Source organism: Artibeus jamaicensis, unplaced genomic scaffold (assembly GCF_021234435.1).
Source record: "Artibeus jamaicensis isolate MK-2021 breed Jamaican fruit bat unplaced genomic scaffold, CSHL_Jam_final contig_332, whole genome shotgun sequence".
Classification (NCBI taxonomy): Eukaryota; Metazoa; Chordata; class Mammalia; order Chiroptera; family Phyllostomidae; genus Artibeus; species Artibeus jamaicensis.
The window spans coordinates 39,676,413-39,699,528 of NW_026521788.1; the positions used below are offsets into that span (position 1 = coordinate 39,676,413).

A 23,116-nucleotide genomic window follows, 5' to 3' on the forward strand; every position below is an offset into this window, starting at 1 on the left:
TTTTTAAAGTGAGAGGAAAGAGATAAAATAAACTTAATAATGTATTTTATTTATGATTACATATCTCTAAATATGTCTAAAGTATTACCATTTCAACTTGCAATCCACACAAAAAGAGTATTAATATTTTACACTCATCTCATTAAGTTTTCAGAAATTGAGAGTGTGTTTTATCAATTTGGATTAGCCACATTTCAAGTACTTAATAGGCACATGTGACAAATGGCAATCACATCACACAATGCAATTATAGATAATCAACAAAGTCTATATGTAAACTATTTCTTTATACATATACAATATACCCATTGCATTTAGTAAAACTAGTATCACATACACTCTTAGTACTCCTTTAGAACCTCAATCTTTTTTTAATATATTTTAAGCTAAATTTTCCATAATTAGACTATGGAGACAATTGTGGCCAACTGTATGGAAATGTTGTAGCTGCTGTTTTGTTTAGCCATGTGGACTGACCATAGAAAAACAGCTGCCTCTGAGAACCCAAGATAGATACAGTCCCAGGAACTTGGGTGTCTGGCAGCCAAAGAGGCCTCTCAGTATCCCCTCATTTGGCTTCTTCAACTCAGCTGGCATGGGTCAATAGAGGCAAAGAGCACTGCCTTTGCGAACTTTGATTTGGGGCAGGAATAAAAGCATCAGAAGCTCTTAGGTGCAAGTATGTTGTGTGACTGATTTCACCTTCACCATCATCTGCCCCTTTGGCTCATTTTGTACTCAGTTTCTCAAAGGTCCTCACTGGAATCAACAGAGGAGTAATAAAAGAAAACAGACTTGTTTATGTACATGTGTGCCCCTCCACCCAACCCATCATTCACTACGGCTACCTTGCATCCCACCTGACTTACACCTTACAGAAAATCTCTACAAAGAGATTAGAAAAACAGTTAAGCTCCAAATCATGATATCCCATGGAAATAAGCCTTTTTCCTAACAAAATCACAGGGAAGGTCAGAGGGGCAACCCCCAGAAGATGTGCACTGATGCCCTTGTAAACTGATTGTGGGTCTGCTTTTTAAAATGATGTTGATAAAAAGAATAGATTCTGAACACCTTTCTCTCCCAGTCAGCTTCATCTTTCCTCAGATCTTTTGTTACAAATACCTTGGCTCGAATGTGGAGCTTTGGTCAGAAAAATGAATGACCTTTTCATTTCAATTTCACCCCCAAATACTTAACACAAATATTCTAGCAGCTGATCAGAAACCCTCAGAAGGTTTGGTGGCAGAATTATGCCTTGAAATCATTCTGGGACAATGCATTATTTTTCCAGAAACACAATTTATTAGATCGTCTTCCACTAATTAGAAAGCTGACAACATCATGACCACCACTGCTCACTATCTTTTTGAGAACCCAGAGAAAGCCTTTCTACTTCCCCTTTTGAGTTCACCATTCAAAAGCAACACAGGATGACATGACAATAGTAACAATTTTCTCTCCTCTCACCATCTGTCACTGAGACACAGCTTGCAGGCTTGCCAGGCAAGGCTGTTGCCAAGGAAACAGCCATGCATTCAAGTCCCATCCCATTATTAACATAAGGACACTGCTGTGCAGTCCTTGGGCCTCTTCTCTCTAAGGCCAGTCTTGTAACCTAGGATGCGCAAACAAATGCAATTTATACCTTGTGTATCACCCAAAGGTTCTCTCTTCACCCTACAAATGCTTTTTTTTTTTGCAAATGCTTTTTAATTTTCTGATACTTTCAGAAGCTGCTGCATTTGAATCTCTCAAATTAAAATCTCCGAGCTATCCTATCTGTTGGGATCCAGAGTCATATTTCCAACTGCCTATTGGATAAATTCTCCTGGAAATAATACACATGCCTCTATTTCAGTGTATTCAAGGCCAAATTCATTTTCTCCCCCTCACTCATCCTGCCCTCCTCCTCTTCCTTTTGCCAAAAACATTTCTCCCCACGCATTTTCTCTTCCAGAATATGGGACATCCCTCAACTACTCTGCCAGGGCCAGGCTTGCAGTAGTCAGCTCTCCCCCGCTGTCCTTAAAATTCTCATTTGATTTCTAAGGCTCGAATGCTTGCCATCAAAAACTTCTCAGTGCTCCCCACTTCTTTACTCCCTCTCCTGCTACCATTGCCCAGCTGGACTGTGGAAAGCTCCTTGGCTTGCTGGACCCTAACTTTTCCTCTTGTGGCCTGTCCTCTTCATGGATAACCAGGGATTGATCAAAGACACAAACTAAATATGCAATACTCTTAACTAAGGGTCTCCAGTGCTTCCCATCAGCTAAACTCCCAACCCCTAGCATAATATCCCATGCCCGTGCCAACCTGGACCCCCTTTACTTCTGGTTTGATTTCCATCCCTCTTCACACACTCAAACTCTTGTTACCCAAATAATGGTTCAAGAACCAGTGGCTTGATATCACCTGGACACTTTTTAGAAATGTCAAACTTCCATTCAAGGGAGTTGGCCCTCCTAACATTCTTTTGCTGCAGTTGTCATTTAGCATTAAGCCCATGATCCTAGAGTGACAATTCCTACCTGTCATCACCACCAGTAGGCTGGCCAAGTACCTTTGTAATCATGTTAATTAGCAAAGGTCTAAAGAACAAAGAGCACTAATAAATTATGATTCTGTTCTCAAGATATGTGAATCAAAGCTATCAATATAAGTAAATTACCAAAACCCAGAAGACTGCTTTGGTTTAAAAAAAGCAAAGCTTTCCAGAAGGGGCTCTCTGGGGTCCTTTCTGTCTCTGCAGAATCCCCAGTTACTGAGAGAGTCATGCTAGCTCTGTAGTTTAGGATGCTAGGACAAGTAGAGTCTCTTACCCTTAGGCAGAGAATGGAACAATGTGATAATATCCAGATGCTGCCTGGATGAAGGCCTCTAGCTCTCAGCATCTTGAATTTCTACTTCATTGTAATAAAAGGATTCCCAGGACAATGTGGCCTTTAACACCACAGCATGATGAAAACGGTAAAAACTGGGGTCGGGTGGGGGTGGGGGATAAGCATATGCAAAGGCAGGTTAGTGAGAGAGCCTAAGAGTAGGTGGGAAGCCTTGGTCACTTAGTGCTGGAACAGAGAGTGAGGGCAGCCAGGGCCAGGGAAGAAAAATGGCCCCACTCCATCAGCTCTGTTCAGCTGTGTGATTCCAGAATTTAAGCAAAGGACAAGTACGTTTTTCAAGGCTGTTTATAGGGGTTAGGTTTTCCGCTTGGGAACATCCGTCTGCTTCCTCCTGGCTTTCACATCCACATAGAAAAGGAATGGTGAAAGGAAGGACACAAAAGAAAAACAAACAGACAATGAAGAAGGTATTGTTTTGTTTCCTGCCTGCCCCCGCCCACTCATAGGAAATTGCAGTGTCTAATGTTGTCCAGGAAAGCTCTGAAAGGAAGGGAATCTCCCCAGTTATGAGTGATGGTGCACTTACCTGCGTGGAGCCCTTGAAGCACAGCACAGCCTGCTTGTGGGTTAGGCCACACAGACTCATTCCATCAACCTGTAGGAGCCTGTCACCTGGCAGGGAGACAGATGTGATGTTCAAAGGTCCCTGAGGCTGCAAGAAGGACTCTCCTGGGGGTTACTTCCTAGCGCACTTCTATGCAGCCTCCAGGAGAGGTAGGAAGCAGAGCAGCAAGGAGCCCTGCCTGGGCCTGAGTATCAGCGCTGCTGTGAACATCTTTCCTTCACCTACCTGTGAGAGAGAAGCCTTTCAACTGGTTGGGCCATCTCTGTACAACCCCATCCTTTCTCCTGTTTTCCTGTGAAACTGTTTTTGAAAGTTTTTCAAGTCACTTTGGGGTAATGTTTATCTCCAGAATATTTTTTATTTTAAAATAGGTCAGGGAGACCTGGTTGATGCCAGAGACACTGGAATTCTAGGGGAAATGAAGTAAGAGCCTAAGTGCCCTTTTTGGTTCAATTATGGCTGTTTTAGAGAACAATATTAATCACCCACTTCTGTTAGAGCAGTGGACATAAGGAAAGGCAGGGAGAAGGTTCACCAGTGTCCACCCCAGACACTAAAGTGAGCATCACCAAAGCATTCTCTGTCTTCCATGGAAACCACTATTTTCTCCTATGAAGGCCAAACCATAATATGCTTATTTAAAATCTTATGTTTTTGAGCCATCTTGTGGTTCCCAAAGTGCTACTATAAATATCTGATTACTATATGAACCTATCAAGTAAGTGGGCCAACGTAAATTGTCCCCTTTTCCAGGTGAGGCAGCTATGACATGGTGAGGCAGTTATTTGCACAATGTCTCAACAGTGGGAGTGGGGCTACACCTCCCAGGCCAGGGTTCTGCACACTGCAGAATTCAGTTCCCAGGATGATTCCATTCCTCACCTTGCATGATCTGCCCCTCCTTGGCAGCTAGTCCTCCAGGATTGATGGATTTCACGTATATCCCTCCATGGGTCACACCTGTGGTAATGCCATCCTGAAAAATACAACAAAAAACTCACCACCTGTCTGCTCCCTCCTGGAGGGCCTCCCTGACTTTCAGGACTAAAAGAGCCCCTATCTGCCTGCCACTGTATCTCCATGTGACACCATCTTATCTATTCACTCATTTGTTTAGCATATATTATCCATGAGCAGGTACTCACAAGAAGTATAACAATACGAGCTGTGTAAGGGAGTTGTGCTGTATCCAGCCCCAGCAATGGCCCATGGCAGGTGCTTGAAAATCAGAGCACCACATCAATGCACCACACTGTCTCTCCATAAGCAGGAGCCAATAAAGGTGGATGCAGCTACAGGCTGTGCCTATCACATCACTGACTGCTACCTGGTATGTCCTGTATGCTTGTGTGCTGGTTTGTGGATACAAAACTAGAATTACACTATATACTATTCAGCAACTTACTTTTTTAAAACTTAATAATTGATCATGAACATACCTATAGGCCATGAGATAAAGATTTAATTCTATCTTTCTCTTCTGATTACTTCATGAATATATATATATATATATATATATATATATATATATATATATACAGATTGTTAGATCAGTGGTATTACATCAGTCCTGTACAGTATTTTCCTTCCTCCTCCAGGATCTGCCACATAGAGCTCACAAACCAAATGCAAAGTGCCCATTCTGAAAAGAGTTGTTGCCAACCTGACTTTGTCCTGACCTTGAGAGTAGGAGCACCAGACTCTATCATGACCCTTCTCTGGGTGACTGTAGATTATCCCTCTCACCTTTGGTTGTGTCCCTCCAGCCCCACCCTGCTACCCTCTCCTTGCTGCCCAGCATAAACTCAGAGTTAGGGCACATCACCCAATTCTACCCACACTGCCTATCCCAAGTTTGCCTTATGTCTCCCAGTTTGTTTTTGAACTCCCATACCCCACAAAGGCCCAAACCAACTTTCTTGGTTCACCCACTTCTTGTATTCTGCTTGTACCATTGAGCACATTATCAGAGGTTACCATGTGAGTAGAATGCCCATCAAGCCTCCAGATGAACAGTTTATTAACTGTTTACATTCTGAGCTCTCCTAATAACTCTTACAGTTATGCTGAATCCAAGTGTCCCATCTTCTTTAACCAGTTCCACAAAGCAAATTCCACTGGCATTGGTTTCTGAAAGTGATGGAAAACAAGAAGAACCAGCACCCTGCTGCAAAGAAACAAAAATAAAGAAAGTGTGAGGTCACTTGTCCTGCCTAAGTAATAGCACCTCTTAGCTCTCACCTGCTCTCATGGACTGGCAGCATTGCACACCAAAACAGGCATGAACAGAGTTGGGCCAACAGGGGATTTGTTTCCAGCTTTAGCAGCTACTCCCTACATCACCCTAGACCAGGCTCTTGAGTTCTCCATCCTTAGTTTCCAAGTCCACAGAACTAGAATAAGAGCTCCTCTTCTAACTGTGACTATGAATGGTGCCCAGCACATAGCAGGGACTCAATAAATATAAGTCACTACTCAAGATGCAAATACTGTTATAAAAACTGAAATCATCAAGGCACTTCCTGGTACCATCACATATGACATCAGCCAAGTTATAGCATGCTGTATACTGGATATTCAGCAGCTTCTTGAGCAAAAGAAAACCTCAGGAGAACCTTCAATCATCCCCAGCAAGAGCAGCTACATTGGGTTTCTTCTTTATAGTGGATAAATCCTTGAGAAAAGGGGAGAATTATCTACCACACATGTCAGGCATTTTTGCTTGGTATTGTAAAATAACCATATAGGATTTGTTTATTTATTCATCCAATCATGTGACAACATTAACTGAGCACCAGAAATATGGCAGTGATCAGACAGACCTGCCATTATCAAACTACTGTTTAGTGGGGGAGAGAATTTTAATGAACTCTGTCCAGAAGATGGAACCAGAGATATTCCCATCCTTTTGTCCTAACTTCCCCTTTTGCTTAGATACTTTCTAGCCCACCCCCATGTTGGAAAATATAACACATAGGAAACTAAGCAGGCTAAAGTAAGCTAAAAAATTTATCAGTTCAATGGAAGCCCTTTAGGCCTTGCTTCTTACAGAAGGGGGTCTTCCAAAGTGCAGTCCAGGGTGAAGGTTTCTTCTCTGTAGTCTCCTCCTCAGATTTGAATCCCAGCTCTGCTATTAACTCCCTGAGAGACCATGGGCATGTTCCTTTCCTCTCTGTTCCTCAAGTATCCCACATATAAAAGGAGTAAGGATAGTAATGCCCATAGGCTTGTCATGAAGCTTACATGAGATAACAAAACCAAGTGCTCGGGCCCTCACCTAACACATGGTTAAGCACTCAATAAAGGTTCACTGTTAAGTATTATTTTTTTGTTGACCCCACACCTGGTTCTTCATGTGGTATGCTGTCCAGGTGAGCATGATGGTCAATAAGAAAAGAACTAACATTCTTCAAATTCTACTGTGAAGCAGATCCTGGGTACTTTTTTCTCCACAGCTCTGTGGAGAGGCATCATTACTACAACCAAAATAAAAATGAGGTTGAGCCTACAGTCAAGATGGCAGTGTAGGTAAACACAGTACTTGAAACCTCCCATAACCACATCAGAATTACAACTAAACTTCAGAACAACCATTATTCAAAACCATCTGAAATCTAGGAGAACGGAAGTTCTGTAACTAAGAATATGCATAAGAAACCACATCAAGATTTGTAAGTGGAACAGACATGAGGAACATGCTGGTCCAACACCAAAAATTGGGTGGGATATCTCAGCTGTGAAAGTTCCCCCCAGGAGCAAGTGGTCTCAGCCCCAGACCAAGCCCTCAGTCCAGGGTTACAGTGCTGGGAAGAGAAGTCTGCATTACTTCTGGCTGTGAAGTCCAGTGGGGATTGTGGCCGAGTGAGACAGGTTCTAGAGCTCCAAACATTCCTCTTAAATGGTCCGTGCACAGACACCCAGACTCACTCACTCTGAGCTCCAGCAGTGGGGTAGCAGTTTGAAAAGTGCCTTAGACATATGGAGAGGAACTGAATTATCTGGCATTATGACAAGGACTGGCTGGAGGGCAGCTTTTTCCCAAGCAAAAGTTTCTTTGCTAAGCCCTCCAGCCACAGAGTCAGCAGTCAGGTGCCATATCTGAGTCTCCATCACCCTAGCTCACACTGTTCACCCCACCCTGGTGATTCCCTGAGACCCTTATCCACCCAATTTTTGGTCCCATCCAAGCCCTTCTCAGTGGGTGTTCCATACAAATGGCATGTCTTGGCTCATGCTGCTCACTTTCCTAAAAACCTCACAAAGAGCAGTAACTGGCCTCTACATCCTCCATACTTCTTGCTATGTGACCTCAGCCTGGCACTAGCAGCAGCCAGTCCTGGTTCATGACTTGGCCTTTCCCTGGTATCTTCAAGCACAAGTGACAGCCATGTGTAGATTGCTTTGTAGCTCATTCCAGGTGGCCCTGGGAGGGGCACTGGTGGCAGTTGACCTTGACCTCCTCTTGAGGAGGATCCAGAGCCAGCACACCCAGCGGGCAGAATCAGATCACACCAAACCACCACCAACCTTCTTCATGAGCAACACACTCAAGGGGTGGAATCTACAGTTACCTGAGCCCTGCTGAAGTGAACTCTGCTCTGTGGGATCAGCCTCTACACAGCAAGTTCTCTAAGATGGTAAGAGTCAGTTCCCACAGCTGATCTGCCTGGCGGTAAATCCCTCCCATTGATATTTCAATAGTAATCAAGGCTCAACTACAACAGTGGGGTACACACAGCCAGCACCAAGGGAGGTGTACCTGAAGCACCCAGCTCAGGTGTCTGGGGAGGCTTTGCCACTGGGCCCTGCAGGACACCTGCTACCTAAGGCCACTCTATCAAGGCCAGGAGACATAGAGGCTCTCCTTGATATATAGAAACAAACACAGGAAGACTTCCAAAATGAGAAGATAAAGAAACATGTCCCAAATGAAAAAAACAGAACAAAATTCCCAAAAAAGAACTAAACAAAATGGAGACAGGAAATCTACTGTTGCACAGTTCAAAACACTGGTTATAATGATGTTCAGTGAACTTAAGAGATGAGTAGAGGAACTTAGTAAGAACTTCAACATAATTAACTGGAGAGGAAAACATAAAGAAGAACCAGTCAAAAATTAACACACTAAGTGAAATGAAGAATACATTACAGAGAATCAACACAGTGATTTAAAAGATAAGAAAGCAGAAAATACCTAATCAGAACAGCAAAATTTTTTTTAAATCCCCCAAAATAGGATAGTATAAGAAGCCCCTGAGACAACTTCAAGCATACCAATATAGCATCATAGGGGAGCTATAAGGAGAAAAAAGAGAGCAAGAAATTGAATGCATATATGAAAAAATAATGATGGAAAACTCTCCTAACCTGGTGAAGGAACTAGACATATAAGCCCAGGAAGAGCAGAGTCCCAAAAAAGATAAACCTAAAGAGGCCCACAAGAAGACATACCATAATTAAAATGCTGAAGGTTAAAGACAAGGAGAGAATCTCAAAAGCTGCAAAAAAAATTAATTAGGATGGCAGTGAGGTAGGTGGGAGAGGAGCCCACTTTCCCCTGCATTCAGCTGGATACCTAGCTGATCTTCTGAGGAACCAAGTGAACAGCCAACAGAATCCCAGTTTATATGAAGTTTTAAGGCCTAATCGTAGAGGATGTTGAAAAACAGATGGTAGGGATGATAAGGTCCCTGGGACCTGTGCAGGGACCAAGGCTGCTGTGGCCCCCAGCCCAGAACCTGTTGCCATGGTTGGCAGCAGCCACAAGATCTCTGGAGGAGAACCATATCAGCAGCCCACTCTATTACCAAAGCATGGAAGACAGTGTGGCATTACCATGAGAGACCTGGTTACTTGAAGTCACTGGGGGGAATAAAGACAAAGTAGGAGATGCAGGGAGGTGGTGTTCACCTGCTAGGACTGTGGATGTCAGCCTAGGTCATTACCAGAGAAATTCGGGAGCTGAGTGACATCTGGAGAAGAGAGAAGAATTGGACCCTGATCGACCCTGATCTGGGTAATCTCTGGTCAGTTAGAAAGTTGGGTTGTGTGAAAATCCAGGTGCTTGTTAAGAATGGCAGGCTTAAACAAGTGGATTTATTCATAAAAAGGCTCTCAACCACGGTTTAAAGAACCCTTGTGCAGCGGCTGGCTCTCATGGTGGTGCTCTCACATGCGGTGGGCTTGTTCAGTAGCTGGCTAGTGAAGAGGACCATCAGAGGAGGGCAACAGGGTTCAGGGAGTTAGCAGTCCCCAGAGAGACTTAATTTAGTGGGAAAACTGAACTACCCTAAAGAGACTTTAAGAGTGTGCAGCACCCAGTCCAGCAAAAAGGAAGAGGATAGTTGAGTTGACCCTAACCAGTGCACCTCATGGATGACACAACTGGTGGATTAAAGGTGCTGGCCTGGCATAGATGAATTGTGGGGGGCAGGCAGTGGTGGCAGTGTATGAAGGACCTGGGCTGGAGGTTGGGCGACAGTAAATATTGCATCCCAGACCTGGCCCCATTGCTTGCAAAACCACAGGAAGGGAGAAAAGCAAACCCCAATCCCCCTCCACCTCTAGCATCCAAGAAGACCAGCAGAACTTGCTTGGTGGAAAGAGGCATTTTTTTTTACCCTTCTTACAAGTAAGACAATAAGACCTGGAGCTGTGAAAGTTGCAGAGACAGATCCATAGAGGGAACACAAAGCTAATACCAACAACTGAGAAAATGAGACAAATTTCACTCTATTATCCTATAGAACTTGCATGTTATTGTTTACTTGTATTATGTTTTTCATTATTTGTACTTCTTTTATTTTATTAGTACTTTTTTATTTCTCTTCTTTCTATTTAGTTTTCTTCATTTTATTTGTTTGTTTAATTGCATGGTTTGACTGGTTGTTCTTGTTCTCTCTTTCATAGCATATTTTAATTTTCCTTTTCACTTCACTTGTGTTACAACAGCACACTACTCTAGGTCATGTACTCACTATTCTTGTTTTTCAGATCATATAGTTCCTGTCATATTATTTTGTTCCAGTATTATTGTAAGTAATTGTTCTTCCATATAATTGTAAATACTACACAGCACCCCTCCTGAATCTTAGCCCATTTCACTATCTTCAGAGCCTTATTACTACTTCATTAACTCTATTCTCTTGCACACCACACCTGTTTTCCTATCCATTTTTTTTTCACTACATCTCTTAATCTAACCTACCAAAAGAGCTCTGTTTTCTGGATTCAGCTCACAAAGAGCTTTATCTCTTCTCTACCTTTTATAAAAAGTGGCTAGTTGGGTGAAATATCACAGTTAACACTACACTTATCCAAAGGGTCTCCTATCTCTTCTGTACAGGTAGGTACTTTAAATCCAATAGAACATGCACCTTCTGTCTTAATCCACTCTTTTAGTTGCCCTCACTGGAAATCAAACCTACAACCCTAAAGGGTGTGTATGCTGGTACTCAATCCACTGATCCACAACAGCCAGGACTGTCTTAATCCATTTTGCCATACCCCTCCAAATGATCACATAAAAGAGTAGGTGGGAGCTGAGAACACTCAGCTGGTAGAAGAGAGAACCCACCAACAAAGGAACCACCAGCAAATAAAACAGGAAGATGGAAGAGTAGTGAGTGGAAACCACACTAGCCTCCACCCAAGACCAATCTGAAATTATGACTAAATGGTGGAGAAATTACCCAGAACAAACAACTGAACAATAGCAAGAGCTATAACCTTAGAGAGTCATAACCTTAGACAGTCATAACCTTAGACAGACAGAAGAACCAACTTCAACATAACTTCTCTGCACCTGCACAACAACATACAAGATGTGGTGGGCAGAATGAACCTCAGTTAACCAGCTGGAGAGAAGAACCCACCAAAAAAAGACACAATAACACTCAAAACTAATATATCCAGAGATCCAACAAAAACAACAGCCCAAGAGCAGTAGGTTCAGGAGATCAAGGAGACTGCTGACTGAATGTCACAGATCTCCTACCATAGAAGTTCACAACACAAATCAAGGGAGTCAGAACAGATCAATGTAAGAAGCAGAGGCTAACAAGAAGAGTCTCAAAAACAATAGAAAGACAAGAAACAAACCCCAAATGAAAAGGAAGGAGGAAGCCTCAGGAAAAACACTAAATGAAATAGAGGCAAGTCAACTATCAGATATTGAGTTCAAAGCAGTGGTTATCAGAAAGCTCAATGAGTTCACAGAGATTTATAAAAAAACTATAGAGAAATAATGAAGCACTCACTGCAACATATATCAACATGAAAAAGGAAATAGCAACTATCAACAAGGGCCAAGAGGAAATGAAGAATACAATTTCTGAGTTGAAGAACAGGGTAGAAGAAATCAAAAGCAGGTTAGATGAAGCAGAGGATTGAATCAGTGAGATAAAGGACAGGATTTAAAAAAACTCCCAGGAGGAGGAAGAAAAGAAAAAATAGTCAGAAAGAACAACAAGGCGTTAAGGAAACTGCAAGACCATATGAAACATAATAATATCTATATAATAGGTTTTTCTCCAGGAGAAGAAGAAGAGCAAAGAATAGAAAACCTGTTTAAAAAGTAATGAAGAAAAACTACCCTAATATAATGACAGAAAAAGTCTCACAAATCCAAACAGCACAGAGTCCCAAACAAGAGGAACCCAAAGATGCCCACTTCAAGACACATAATTAAATGGCAAAATTCCAATAACAAAGAGAGAACCTTAAAGGCAGCAATGGAAAAACAACAAGTAACATACAAGGAAGCCCCAATAAGACTAGAAGCTGACTTCTCAATGGAAACTCTCAAAGCCAGAAGGGACTGGCAAGAAATATTCCAAGCAATGAAAAACAAAGAGCTACAACTAGGACTACTACAACCAGCAAGTCTCTCAGTTAAAATGGAAGGCAAAATAAGGACATTCTCACACAAAAGAAGCCTCAAAGAATACACCTCCAACAAATTAATACTATAAGACATGTTAATGGACTGTTTTTAAAAAAATAAAAGGAAGAAAAAGAGTGAGAGGAACACATGTATAGAGAAGTAAAATGGCAATGACTAAGTACCTATCAATAATAACCTTAAATGTAAGTGGATTAAATATTACAATCAAAAGACATAAAATAGCTGAAGGGATAAGAAAATATGACCCACACATCTGATACCCACAAGAGACCTATCTAGAAAAAAAAGACCTGCACACACTGAAAGTGAAGGGCTGGAAACAAATATTCCAAACAAATGAACAGGAAAAAGAAAAAGGCAGGGTAGCAATACTGATATCAGACAAAAAAGACTTCAAAAACATGGTCACAAAATCAGACCCAGATGGTGACTTCATAATTCTCAAAAGAAGAATCCGTCAAGAAGACATAAACATTACAAACATATATACACCCAACATAGGAGCACCCAAATACATAAGGAAAAACATAGAGGACATCAAGAAAGATATTGACAGAACCACAATTATACTAGGGGATTTCAACACCCCACTGTCAAAAAATGAACAGATCTTCCAAAAAAATATATCAGCAAAGATATTGTGGCATTGAACAATGCCCAAAATCAAATGAACTAAACTGATATATACATATAGGACCTTGAATCCCAAAGAAGCAAAATACCCATTCTTTTCAAATGCACATGAAATATTTTCAAAGACCATATATTAGGACACAAAGGAGGCCCCAACAAATTCAAGAAAACTGAAATCATATCAAGCATTTTCTCTGAAAACAAGGGCCTGAAACCACAAACCAACCTCAAGAAAAAAACTCAAAAAATCTCAAATTTCTGAAGATTGAATAGCATGTTATTAAAAAATGGATGGGTTAAGAATGAGATAAAGAAAAAATAATAAAGTTTCTAGAAATAAATGACAATGAACTCACAAAAATCCAAACTTATGGGACACAGCAAGGGCAGTCCTGGGAGGGAAGTTCATAGTGACATAGGCCTACCTAAAAAAGATAGAAACATTTCAAACAAACGACCTAACCCTGCACCTACAAGAACTGGAGGAAGAACAACAAAGACAGCCCAGAGCAAGTAAAAGAAAGGAAATAACAAGATCAGAGCAGAATTAAATGACATAGAGACTAAAGGAACAATTCTAAGGATCAATAAATCCAGGAGTTTATTGTTTGAAAAGATAAACAAAATAGACAAGCACTTAAGCAGACTCATCAAAAAAAAAAAAAGAGAGAGAGTGAGAGAGGACACAAATACCCAAATAAACACAATCAGAAATGAAAGAGGAGAGATTACAACTGACACCACAGAAATACAAAGGATTGTAAGAAATTACTATGAAGAATGATATGGAAGAAATTTGAAAACCCAGGTGGAGTGAACAAATTTCTAGAAAAATATAATCTTCCAAAACTGAATGAAGAAGAAGCACAAACCTTGAACAGACCAATAACAGCTGACCAAATCGAAGCAGTAATGAACAAACTGCAAGCACACAAGCTGTGGAACAGGTGGTTTCACAGCAGAATTTTACAAGAAATTCAAGGAAGAGCTAACCTGTATCCTTCACAGACTATTCCAAAAAAATTGAACACAGGGAAGACACTAAACTCTTTTTATGAACCCAGAATCACCCCAATTCCAACACCAGAGGAAGATACAACAAAGAAAGAAAACTACTGGTCAATAATGATGATGAATATAGGCGCTAAAATCCTCAACAAAATATTGGCAAACCACATCCAGCTATACATTAAAAACATCACACACCATGATCAAGTGGGATTCATCCCAGGGATAAAAGGTTGGTACAATATTCACAAATCGGTAAGTGTGATATATTACACACTTATGTATTACAAAGGGAAGGACAAAAATCACATGATCTCATCAATAGATGCACAGGAAGCACTTGATAAGGTATAGCACCCACTGATGATAAAAACACTCAGCAAAGTGGGAATAGAAGGAGCATTCCTCAACATGATAGAGGCCCTATATGAGAAAACTACAGCCAACATCACAAAGGGCTACAAAACTTTGGGAAACAAACTCATTTCCTGCTTGGACTCTTATCATTTAATCGAGAGCATTCTTAGCAAGGCAGGTTTCACAGGATTTTATATATTCTTTCTTAGGCCTGATCACCTGGGGAACCCGCCCTTTCCAGCACAGGGGCGGCACCCACCTCTGTCATTGTTTCAGGCTTAAATCAGGCAGGGGAAGTAAGGCAGCCAAGAGATTAGGAAACTCCTGGAAGACAGAATGAGGACTCAGGCTATGGCAAAGGCAAGGGGTGAGGGTCCATAACTCCCTTTTGCTATAGCACCCCAAGTCCTTCCCTGGGGGCTCCCCGAGATTGTGCCTGTCTTAGATCACCCCTCCCTTGAGGAAACTTACCCATCATTGGCTAACCAATCAAGCACTGGGGGCCAGGCAGGGTGAAGTAAAAGGAGCAGAGGCGGCACTCCTGCCAGGGAGATAAGCTTTGTCTCCATAATGGCCTATGGTCCAAAGGTCCCTCACTCAGTCTTAGCCATGGTGGGGGTGTTACAGCTTCTGAAATCAGGCACCGCAGTTCCCAACATTAGTCATTAATTACAATTGTTACTGGTAATAACATTGGTTCCTGCCAAGGACAATGCATCAACAACCAGGCATCTCATATTCTTGGCTCTACTTGGCTCTCAAGTGTAACATACCCCAATGCGAGCAAATGTCGGAAGCCTTCAGGAGTTTAAGATGGAACTTTATTGGCCAGTTTCAAAGTTTTACCTGCGCAGGGGCGAACTCTCGGGGTGCCTCCAGAGACACAGGTGCCAAAATGGCTGCAAATGAGAGTCGCCCTAATGCTTACAGGCTAGGGTTCTTATAGAAGCAAGCAAGCAAGCAATTTCCAGAAGCAAAAGGTGACAGTTAGCTATTGGCTCAGGGGTTTATGCTAGGGCTCGTGATCTTGCTGATGATTGACTGGCAGGACTCATGAACAGCTTGTGCTTAGGTTTAGCCATTGGCCTAGGGGCTCATGTTAGGGCTAAAAATTTTCCCCCCGGATGTTCCAAGAAGCTATCTGCTTGATCAATGTTCCAAGAAGCTATCTGCTTGACCAATTCTTGTCACTTCATTGTTCTTTTCTTAACTTCTTAACTTCCTGGAACATTTGCCCGGGGGTGGGTGCGGTCCCCCCACCCAAGCTTGAGCAAGCAGCTAAGGTTGAACAAACAACTTAGTTTTCTTAAGACTATTTCCCTTAGCCCCTAACATCAAGCTGCAACTAAGTGGCTTGGCTCTTGACAACCCATAAGGAGGAACGACAAGGCTGACTTTGGTGTATAGAGAGCCATGTATTTCAGCCCCAGAACCACCACCATCCAGCTCTGTCTCCTTGGAAATGAGGTAGAATGGTTTTCTTTCTCCCCTCTAGACATTTTTCCCTTTTTCTATGGGCCTTGCAAAACTGACATTTATGGACTATATTCCCCTCTGCCTTCTAGTTGATTCTGCCTAGGAGAAGGCCTATGTCTAGAGACAACTCCCTATTTTCCTTACTCTAACATACTATCCCCCTTACAACACTTGTGATATCAGATGTTTATGTGTGGGCTCTCTGGTATTGGGAACTGCAGTGCCTGATTTCAGAAGCTGTAACACCCCACCATGGCTAAGACTGAGTGAGGGACCTTTGGACCATAGGCCATTATGGAGACAAAGCTTATCTCCCTGGCAGGAGTGCCGCCTCTGCTCCTTTTACTTCACCCTGCCTGGCCCCCAGTGCTTGATTGGTTAGCCAATGATGGGTAAGTTTCCTCAAGGGAGGGGTGATCTAAGACAGGCACAATCTCAGGGAGCCCCCAGGGAAGGACTTGGGGTGCTATAGCAAAAGGGAGTTATGGACCCTCACCCCTTGCCTTTGCCATAGCCTGAGTCCTCATTCTGTCTTCCAGGAGTTTCCTAATCTCTTGGCTGCCTTACTTCCCCTGCCTGATTTAAGCCTGAAACAATGACAGAGGTGGGTGCCGCCCTGTGCTGGAAAGGGCGGGTTCCCCAGGTGATCAGGCCTAAGAAAGAATATATAAAATCCTGTGAAACCTGCCTTGCTAAGAATGCTCTCGATTAAATGATAAGAGTCCAAGCAGGAAATGAGTTTGTTTCCCAAAGTTTTGTAGCCATTTAGCTAACAGATCCTGACTCAGAATAATCCCTTATAGTTCTTTGTATGCTACTATGGTTTGATCCTTACTGCCTGACAATGATTAATGAGCTTTACCTATATTCCTGTGCAAATTGAAAGCCAATAAAAGCATGTCAAGGGTTGGGGCACTCTCTCCCCTTGAGAGAGTAGTGGTGCCATCCCTTTCCTCCACAGGACTTGGTGATAGTCCATGTGAATGTCTCATCTCATGCATAATGCCATGGACACTGAGGGCCAGTGTCTGCATCAGACAAAGGAGACTGGAGGCTAAAACACTGAGTCTATGTCCCAGGTATTATATTAGAAGCTTTGCCTTTTTCTGTTTATATCCTTTTCAAAAACCATGCAGTGCAGGCATTTTTCATTTTGCCAATGAGAAAGCTGGGGGCCAGAAGGATTAAATAACCTCTATCCACCCAATATTGTAAATAGAGAGCAAAGAGGGACTTTGAAGCCAGAGATGTTGAGCTCTACAACTTGTTCTCTTTCCTTCAAATTCTAGAGAGTAACCCACAGGCACAATGACCTCTAATGGGAGAGCACATAGCTGAGGCCTCTATCCAAACAGTAAGCTCTGAGCTCCAGCCACTTCTAGTTCTTCAGTATTTCTCTCCTGGTCTTGCATGTGTGAAGAAAATCTTCCCTGATGCCCACTGCTCAGAGTGTCTGTGGAAAAGACCACAGAACTGGCTGTGCTATTCTTCTCCTCGTTTAGGGTGTTTCCACCAACACCCATACAAACAAACCAAGAAGAAGTCAACAGCTTGGAAAAGTTGGCATCTCAGTGGCATCTCTATGTGGGGTGCAGCATTTTCACCAATGACAGAAAGACCTTTTATAGCTTCTGGGAATTATGTGAGTTTAACACCTCATGAAGGGTGGTACATTTAGAATAAGGAAGGGAAGATACTGGGTGTGGTTTCTAAAGCTAAATAGAGTTTTGTGACATAGCTATGAAAACAGAGGGGCAATGGAGAATTAATAATGCCAGCTCCCCCTTATCAAGCTCTTGCAATGTGATGAGCACCACACACATGCTAACACACATACACACATATGTATACCTTTCCATCTTTTCAATATGTGCAACAGGGAGGTGTTATCCCAGTTCAATTATCAGAAAGAAGGGTCAAAAAGATTAAGCAGCTTTTGTGAGGCCCCACAAGTAGTATGTGGTAGTGCTCTTAAAGCCAGCCACTTTTGGAGACCCTGCTGAGCATACCTGTAATCATCGTGTGATTCTAAAACCAACATCTCAGTTTCTTTTGGGGAACTTGAACCAGATAGTGAACTCCCTGTGAGTGAAGGCTGAGCCACTGTTTCCTATTTATCCCATAAATGCCCCTTCATCTGGCACAGAACAGAGAAAAGGACACAAGGTTGTAATCAAAAGGTAAAACCTCGAAGAGGTACTGAATTCTGAACCTCAATTTTCTTATACCTAAAATAGAGATAATATCAGCTATATTATAGGGTTGGTGAGTCTTAGAAGTTATATAGAGAGATTTTACATATGAAGAGAGAGAGAAGGGGAAATGACAGCATAGTACCTGATAGAGAGCCTCAGTAAATATATTGACTATCAATATGATAATATTACCTGCTGAACAAATGTATGTGGGAAGAAGACATACTAGTTAGATTTTCTTTGGATCTGGATATAGAAATACACAAGTAAATTTACTATTTTTGATACAGACTCATCAGCAGCCAGAGAAGTGCCCAAACTCACCTTTTAAATTAACATACTTTACTGAATAAGATTTGAAATTATTCAAACCTAAAGGTATTCAGCAGATAATGGTAGGGCTACTGTTCTATAATGCCTATTACTGCCCTTTTCATCCACAGATTCCACTGTCCTTCTGCCAATTTTGTAAACAACTGTGTATTTTCTTCCATACCCTCCATGAGAAATGAAGGCAGGACTCATGACCGAAATAAAAAATCAAGCTTTGCAGCTTGTGCCATGCCTAAAGGAAACACTGGCTAGGGAGAACTTCTGCAGGTAATTAAAACTCAATCTACTATAGACAGTGATGGCTACTCATCATGAAAATGTTACATCTTGTGTTGGGAACTGCTCTGCCTGGTTTCAGGAATTGTAACCATCTAAGGCTGAGTGAGCGACCTCTGGAATGTGAGCCACTTAAGAGACAAAGCTTGTCTCTGGCAGCAGGCACTGCTTCTGCTTCATCCCCCTGCCCCCAAAGCATGGTCAGTAGTCAGAGACAGATACGACCCCTCAGAGAAGAGGAAACTTAAGCCAGACACGATCACTTGGGAGGCCATCATGGAAGGATTCAGAGGGCTGCAACAAAGAGGGAGTGATGAACCCTCACCCCATGGCTATTCTGACATAGCCCGAGTCCCCAGGTCCTCTGGGAGAAGCACTTCCTGGTTCTAATCCACTTAAGCCTAAAAACCTATGACAGGAAAGACAGTGCAGCCTTTTGCCAGCTAAAGTGTGGTCTGGGTAATCTGGCAAGAGAAAGAATTCCTAACGATCCTGTGAAACCTGCTTTGCTAAGAATACTTTTAGTTAAACATTTTTTATTTTCCCAGTTTTATAGCCTTTTAGTTGATAGACCCTGATTTAGAGGAAGCCCTAATAGTTCTTTGTATACTATCTACTGTTTACTGCCTAACAAGGACTAATAAATTGTACTTGAATTCCTGCACACACAAACACACACACACAAAAACAATAAAAACCTGTCTAGGCAACATTACACGGTGCTCTTCATAGAGAGTGTCCTGCCCCTATTCTCCACCGGACTCAGTAGTCCGTGTGAATTTGTCTTGATCATTCATAACTCTGCGGGCACTGCTGGTCAGGGCTCACGTCAATCTTGTCCCTGAGTTCCAGTCTAGAATGCCTGCCCCAGCAGTAACCTAACCAGGTAGAAATTGTGGAGGTCCAGCCTCTGCCTACGATGACCCAGTCAGCATCACCATGGAAAAATCTTTCTCCAGCAGTGATAGAAGCTGCATAAAAACATCAGTTGTGATGAGGCAACTCGACCAACCAGTGACTGGGGACCCACAGTGAAAGGACATTTAATCCACATGCATTGTAAAAAACTCATTGTCAAATTGTAATATGACTGTGGTTTGGATCTTGGGGCTGAAACACACGTATCTCCATACACCAGAGTCAGCCTTGTCTTTTTCCTCCTTATAGGTTGTCAACAGCCAAGTCACTTAGTTACAGCTTGAGGACCAACTAGAGGCCAAGAGTAAGAGATGCTTGTCATCTATGCGTTGACACCCTCTACTAAAGCAGTCCATCCTTGAACAATACTGTTAAGCCCAACTCACCTGCATCATATTTCTTGACCAAAAAATGTGTGTGTGGGGTATTAGTCCTTTTAGTCCTACCCCTGTGTAAAGTACAGAGGGAAAAGCTAAAACATTATGACAATGTTGGCAAACCCAACAGACACAGTGAGACAGTGAGCTGGGGCTGCTGTTGTGGAAGTGCTGGCGCAGGCACCTCAGTCAGCTCCCCTGGTGGGATGAAAGGCACATGGCTGAAGTTCCAGCTTTGACACCTCCCATCCTCCATGGATCTGGACCATAGGTACCTGCAAGATCTGGTAAAGCCATCTGGTGATGGTGTGTTCATGTAAAAGAGTGAGAGTGTGTGTGGTTTTCAAAGGGTGAAGCAAATAGGGTGACTACATTAAAGAACTAGGAAATACTGGCTGGTGCAATGTGAATTTTTTCTGATCATAAAGGGAAATTGTATAATGACCCTGGACTTTGAAGAAGAAGTCCATGAGACTGAATTTGCAGGCAGCCTGCTCTTAAATTCTAGGGTCATGCAACCAAAAAGCAGCAGTGGTCCCAGGTAAATGGAAGAAAAGAGGATTTTAACCTTTCCTTATTACCTCCACCACTCCCCAAATCTGCCCAAATAAACATATAAACATTATTGTTTGATATGGCAATTGCTACTCTTTCTCTCATGTGTATCTAAGGATGGATAAAGGTATCTTTTTAAAATTTTCACCAAATCTGTTGATCTCTAACATGTCAAGTCTTAAACAAGTAAGATAACATGCTTGCTATGCAAATTCAGCTTTAAGAACAGTTCACAGTCTTCCTCTCACCTGACTGCCACAACTAAGCTCCAACTACATAGAATCCTGAAGCAGCCACTTTCTTTTTTTTCTTTTTTCTTTTTGCCTTTAAACAAATTTATTGATGTTTGAATACAGTTCTTCATTTTCCCATCACCACTTTCTGCCACTCTATCCACCCCCACCTTCCACCCTCAGTCATACCCCTCTTTGGCCATGTCCATGAGTCCTTTAGACATGTTTGTTTATGACCCTTTTCCTTCCCATATTATTTCCCTCTCCCTTCCCTTCTGGTTACTGTCAGTTTGTTGTTAATTTCAATGTATCTGGTTATATTTTGCTTGCTTGTTTGTTTTGTTAATTAGGTTCCACTTATAGGCGAGATCATATGGTATTTATCTTTCACTGCGTGGCAGCTTACTTCACTTAGCATAATCCTCTCACGCTCCATCCATGTTGTCACAAAGGGCAGGAGCTCCTTCTTTCTTTCTGCTATGTAGTATGCCATTGTGTAAATATACCACAGGTTTTTGAACCACTCATTTACTGATGGGCACCTAGACTGTCTCTAGCACTGGCTATTGTAAATTGTGATGCTAATGAACATTGAGGTGCATAGGTTCTTTTGAATTAGTGTTTCAGGATTCTTAGGGTGTACACCCAGCCATGGAAGTGTTGGTTCAAAATACAATTTCATTTTTTAGTTTCTTGAGAAAATTCCATACTGTTTTACACAGAAGATGAAACAGTTTGCATTCCAACCAAAAGTGCACTTGGGTTCCCTTTTCTCCCCAACTCCACCAGTGCTTATTGTTTGTTGATTTGTTCATGATGGCCACTCTGGCTGCTGTAAAGTGATATCTCATTGTGGTTTCAATTTGCATCTCTTTGATGGCTAATGATGCTGAACATCCTTTGTCTCTGGGGACTCTGTATGTCCTCCTTGGAGAAGTGTCTGTTCACGTCTTTTGCCCATTTTTTAATTGTGTTAATTGTGTTCCTGGAGTGGAGTTTTGTGAGTTTTTATATATTTTGGATATCAAACCCTTGTCCAAGATATTATTGGCAAATATATTTGCTCATAGAGTTGGTTCCCTTTTCATTTTGCTAATGTTTTCTTTTGCCATGCATAAACTCTTCATTTTGGTGAAGTCCCATTTGTTTATTCCTTCCTTTATGTCCCTTGCTCTAGGGAACATATCATTGAAAATATTGCTGCAGAGAATATCTGAGATTTTCCTGCCTAACTTCTCCTCTAGGACTCTTATGGTTTCAAACTTATATTTAAGTCTTTTAGCCATGTTGAGTTTATTTTTGTGCATGGAGTACATTAGTGGCTAAGTTTCTTTTTTTTTTTCTCATGTAGCTGTCCATATTTTCCAACACCATTTGTTGAAGAGGCTATTTTTACTCCATTTTATGTTTCTGCACACTTTGTCAAATATTAATTGACCATAGAAACTTGGATTTATTTCTGGGCTCTCTATTCTGTTCCATTGGTCTATGTATCTGTTCTGATGCCAGCATCAGACTGTTCTGATTACTGTGGACTTGAAATATACTTTGATGTCAGGTATGGTAATCCCACTTACTCTGTTCTTCTTTCTCAAAATTGCTGCAGCTATTCAGAATCATTTGTGGTTCCATATAAATTTTTGAAATGTTTGTTTAATGCCTTTGAAATGTGTTATTGGTATCTCAATAGGGATTGCATTGAATCTGTAAATTGCTTTGGGTAGTATGGACATTTCGATGGTGTTAATTCTTTCAATCCATGAACAAGGTGCTTGCTTCCATTTGTTTGTGTCTTCCTTAATTTCTTTCTTCAGTGTTGTGTAGTTTTCTGAGTACAGGTCTTTCACCTCCTTAGTTAGGTTTATTCCTAGGTACTTTATTTTTCTTGTTGCTGTATCAAATGGAATTTTTTGCCCTGATTTTTGTTTCTGATATTTCATTGCTGGAATACAGAAATGCCTTTGATGTCTGAATATTGATTTTGTATCCCGCTGTTTTCCAAATTTACTTAGTAGGTCAAGTAGTTTTTTGGTGCAGTCTGTGAGGATTTCTATGTACACTACAATGTCATCTGCAAATAGTGACAAGTTTACTTCTTTCTTTCCATTTTACATGCCTTTGATTTCTTCTTCTTGTCTGATTGCTGTAGCTAGGACTTCCAATACTATATTGAGTAGAAGTGGTGAAAGTAGACATCCTTGTCTTGTTCCTGATCATAGTGGAAAAGCTTCTAGTTTTTGCCCATTGAGTGTGATGTTGGCTGTAGGTTTCTCATATATGGCCTTTATGATATTGAGGAATGCTCCTTCTATTCTCACTTTGTTGTGTGTTTTTACCTCAATGGTTGCTACCCCTTATCAAATGCTTTTTCCACAACTATTG

The 23,116-nt window shown here is 41.7% G+C and overlaps 1 protein-coding gene across 1 annotated transcript in view; it reads right to left on the bottom strand.

The window, feature by feature from the left end:
- FRMPD2 (FERM and PDZ domain containing 2) overlaps nucleotides 1–23,116 on the bottom strand; it is a 109,087-nt gene that overhangs the window by 13,564 nt on the left and 72,407 nt on the right. Inside the window, 5 exon segments of the mRNA XM_053663863.1 lie at nucleotides 1,471–1,618; nucleotides 3,430–3,515; nucleotides 4,351–4,444; nucleotides 5,528–5,632; nucleotides 17,161–17,397. Coding sequence (XP_053519838.1) covers nucleotides 1,471–1,618; nucleotides 3,430–3,515; nucleotides 4,351–4,444; nucleotides 5,528–5,632; nucleotides 17,161–17,397 — 670 coding nt within the window.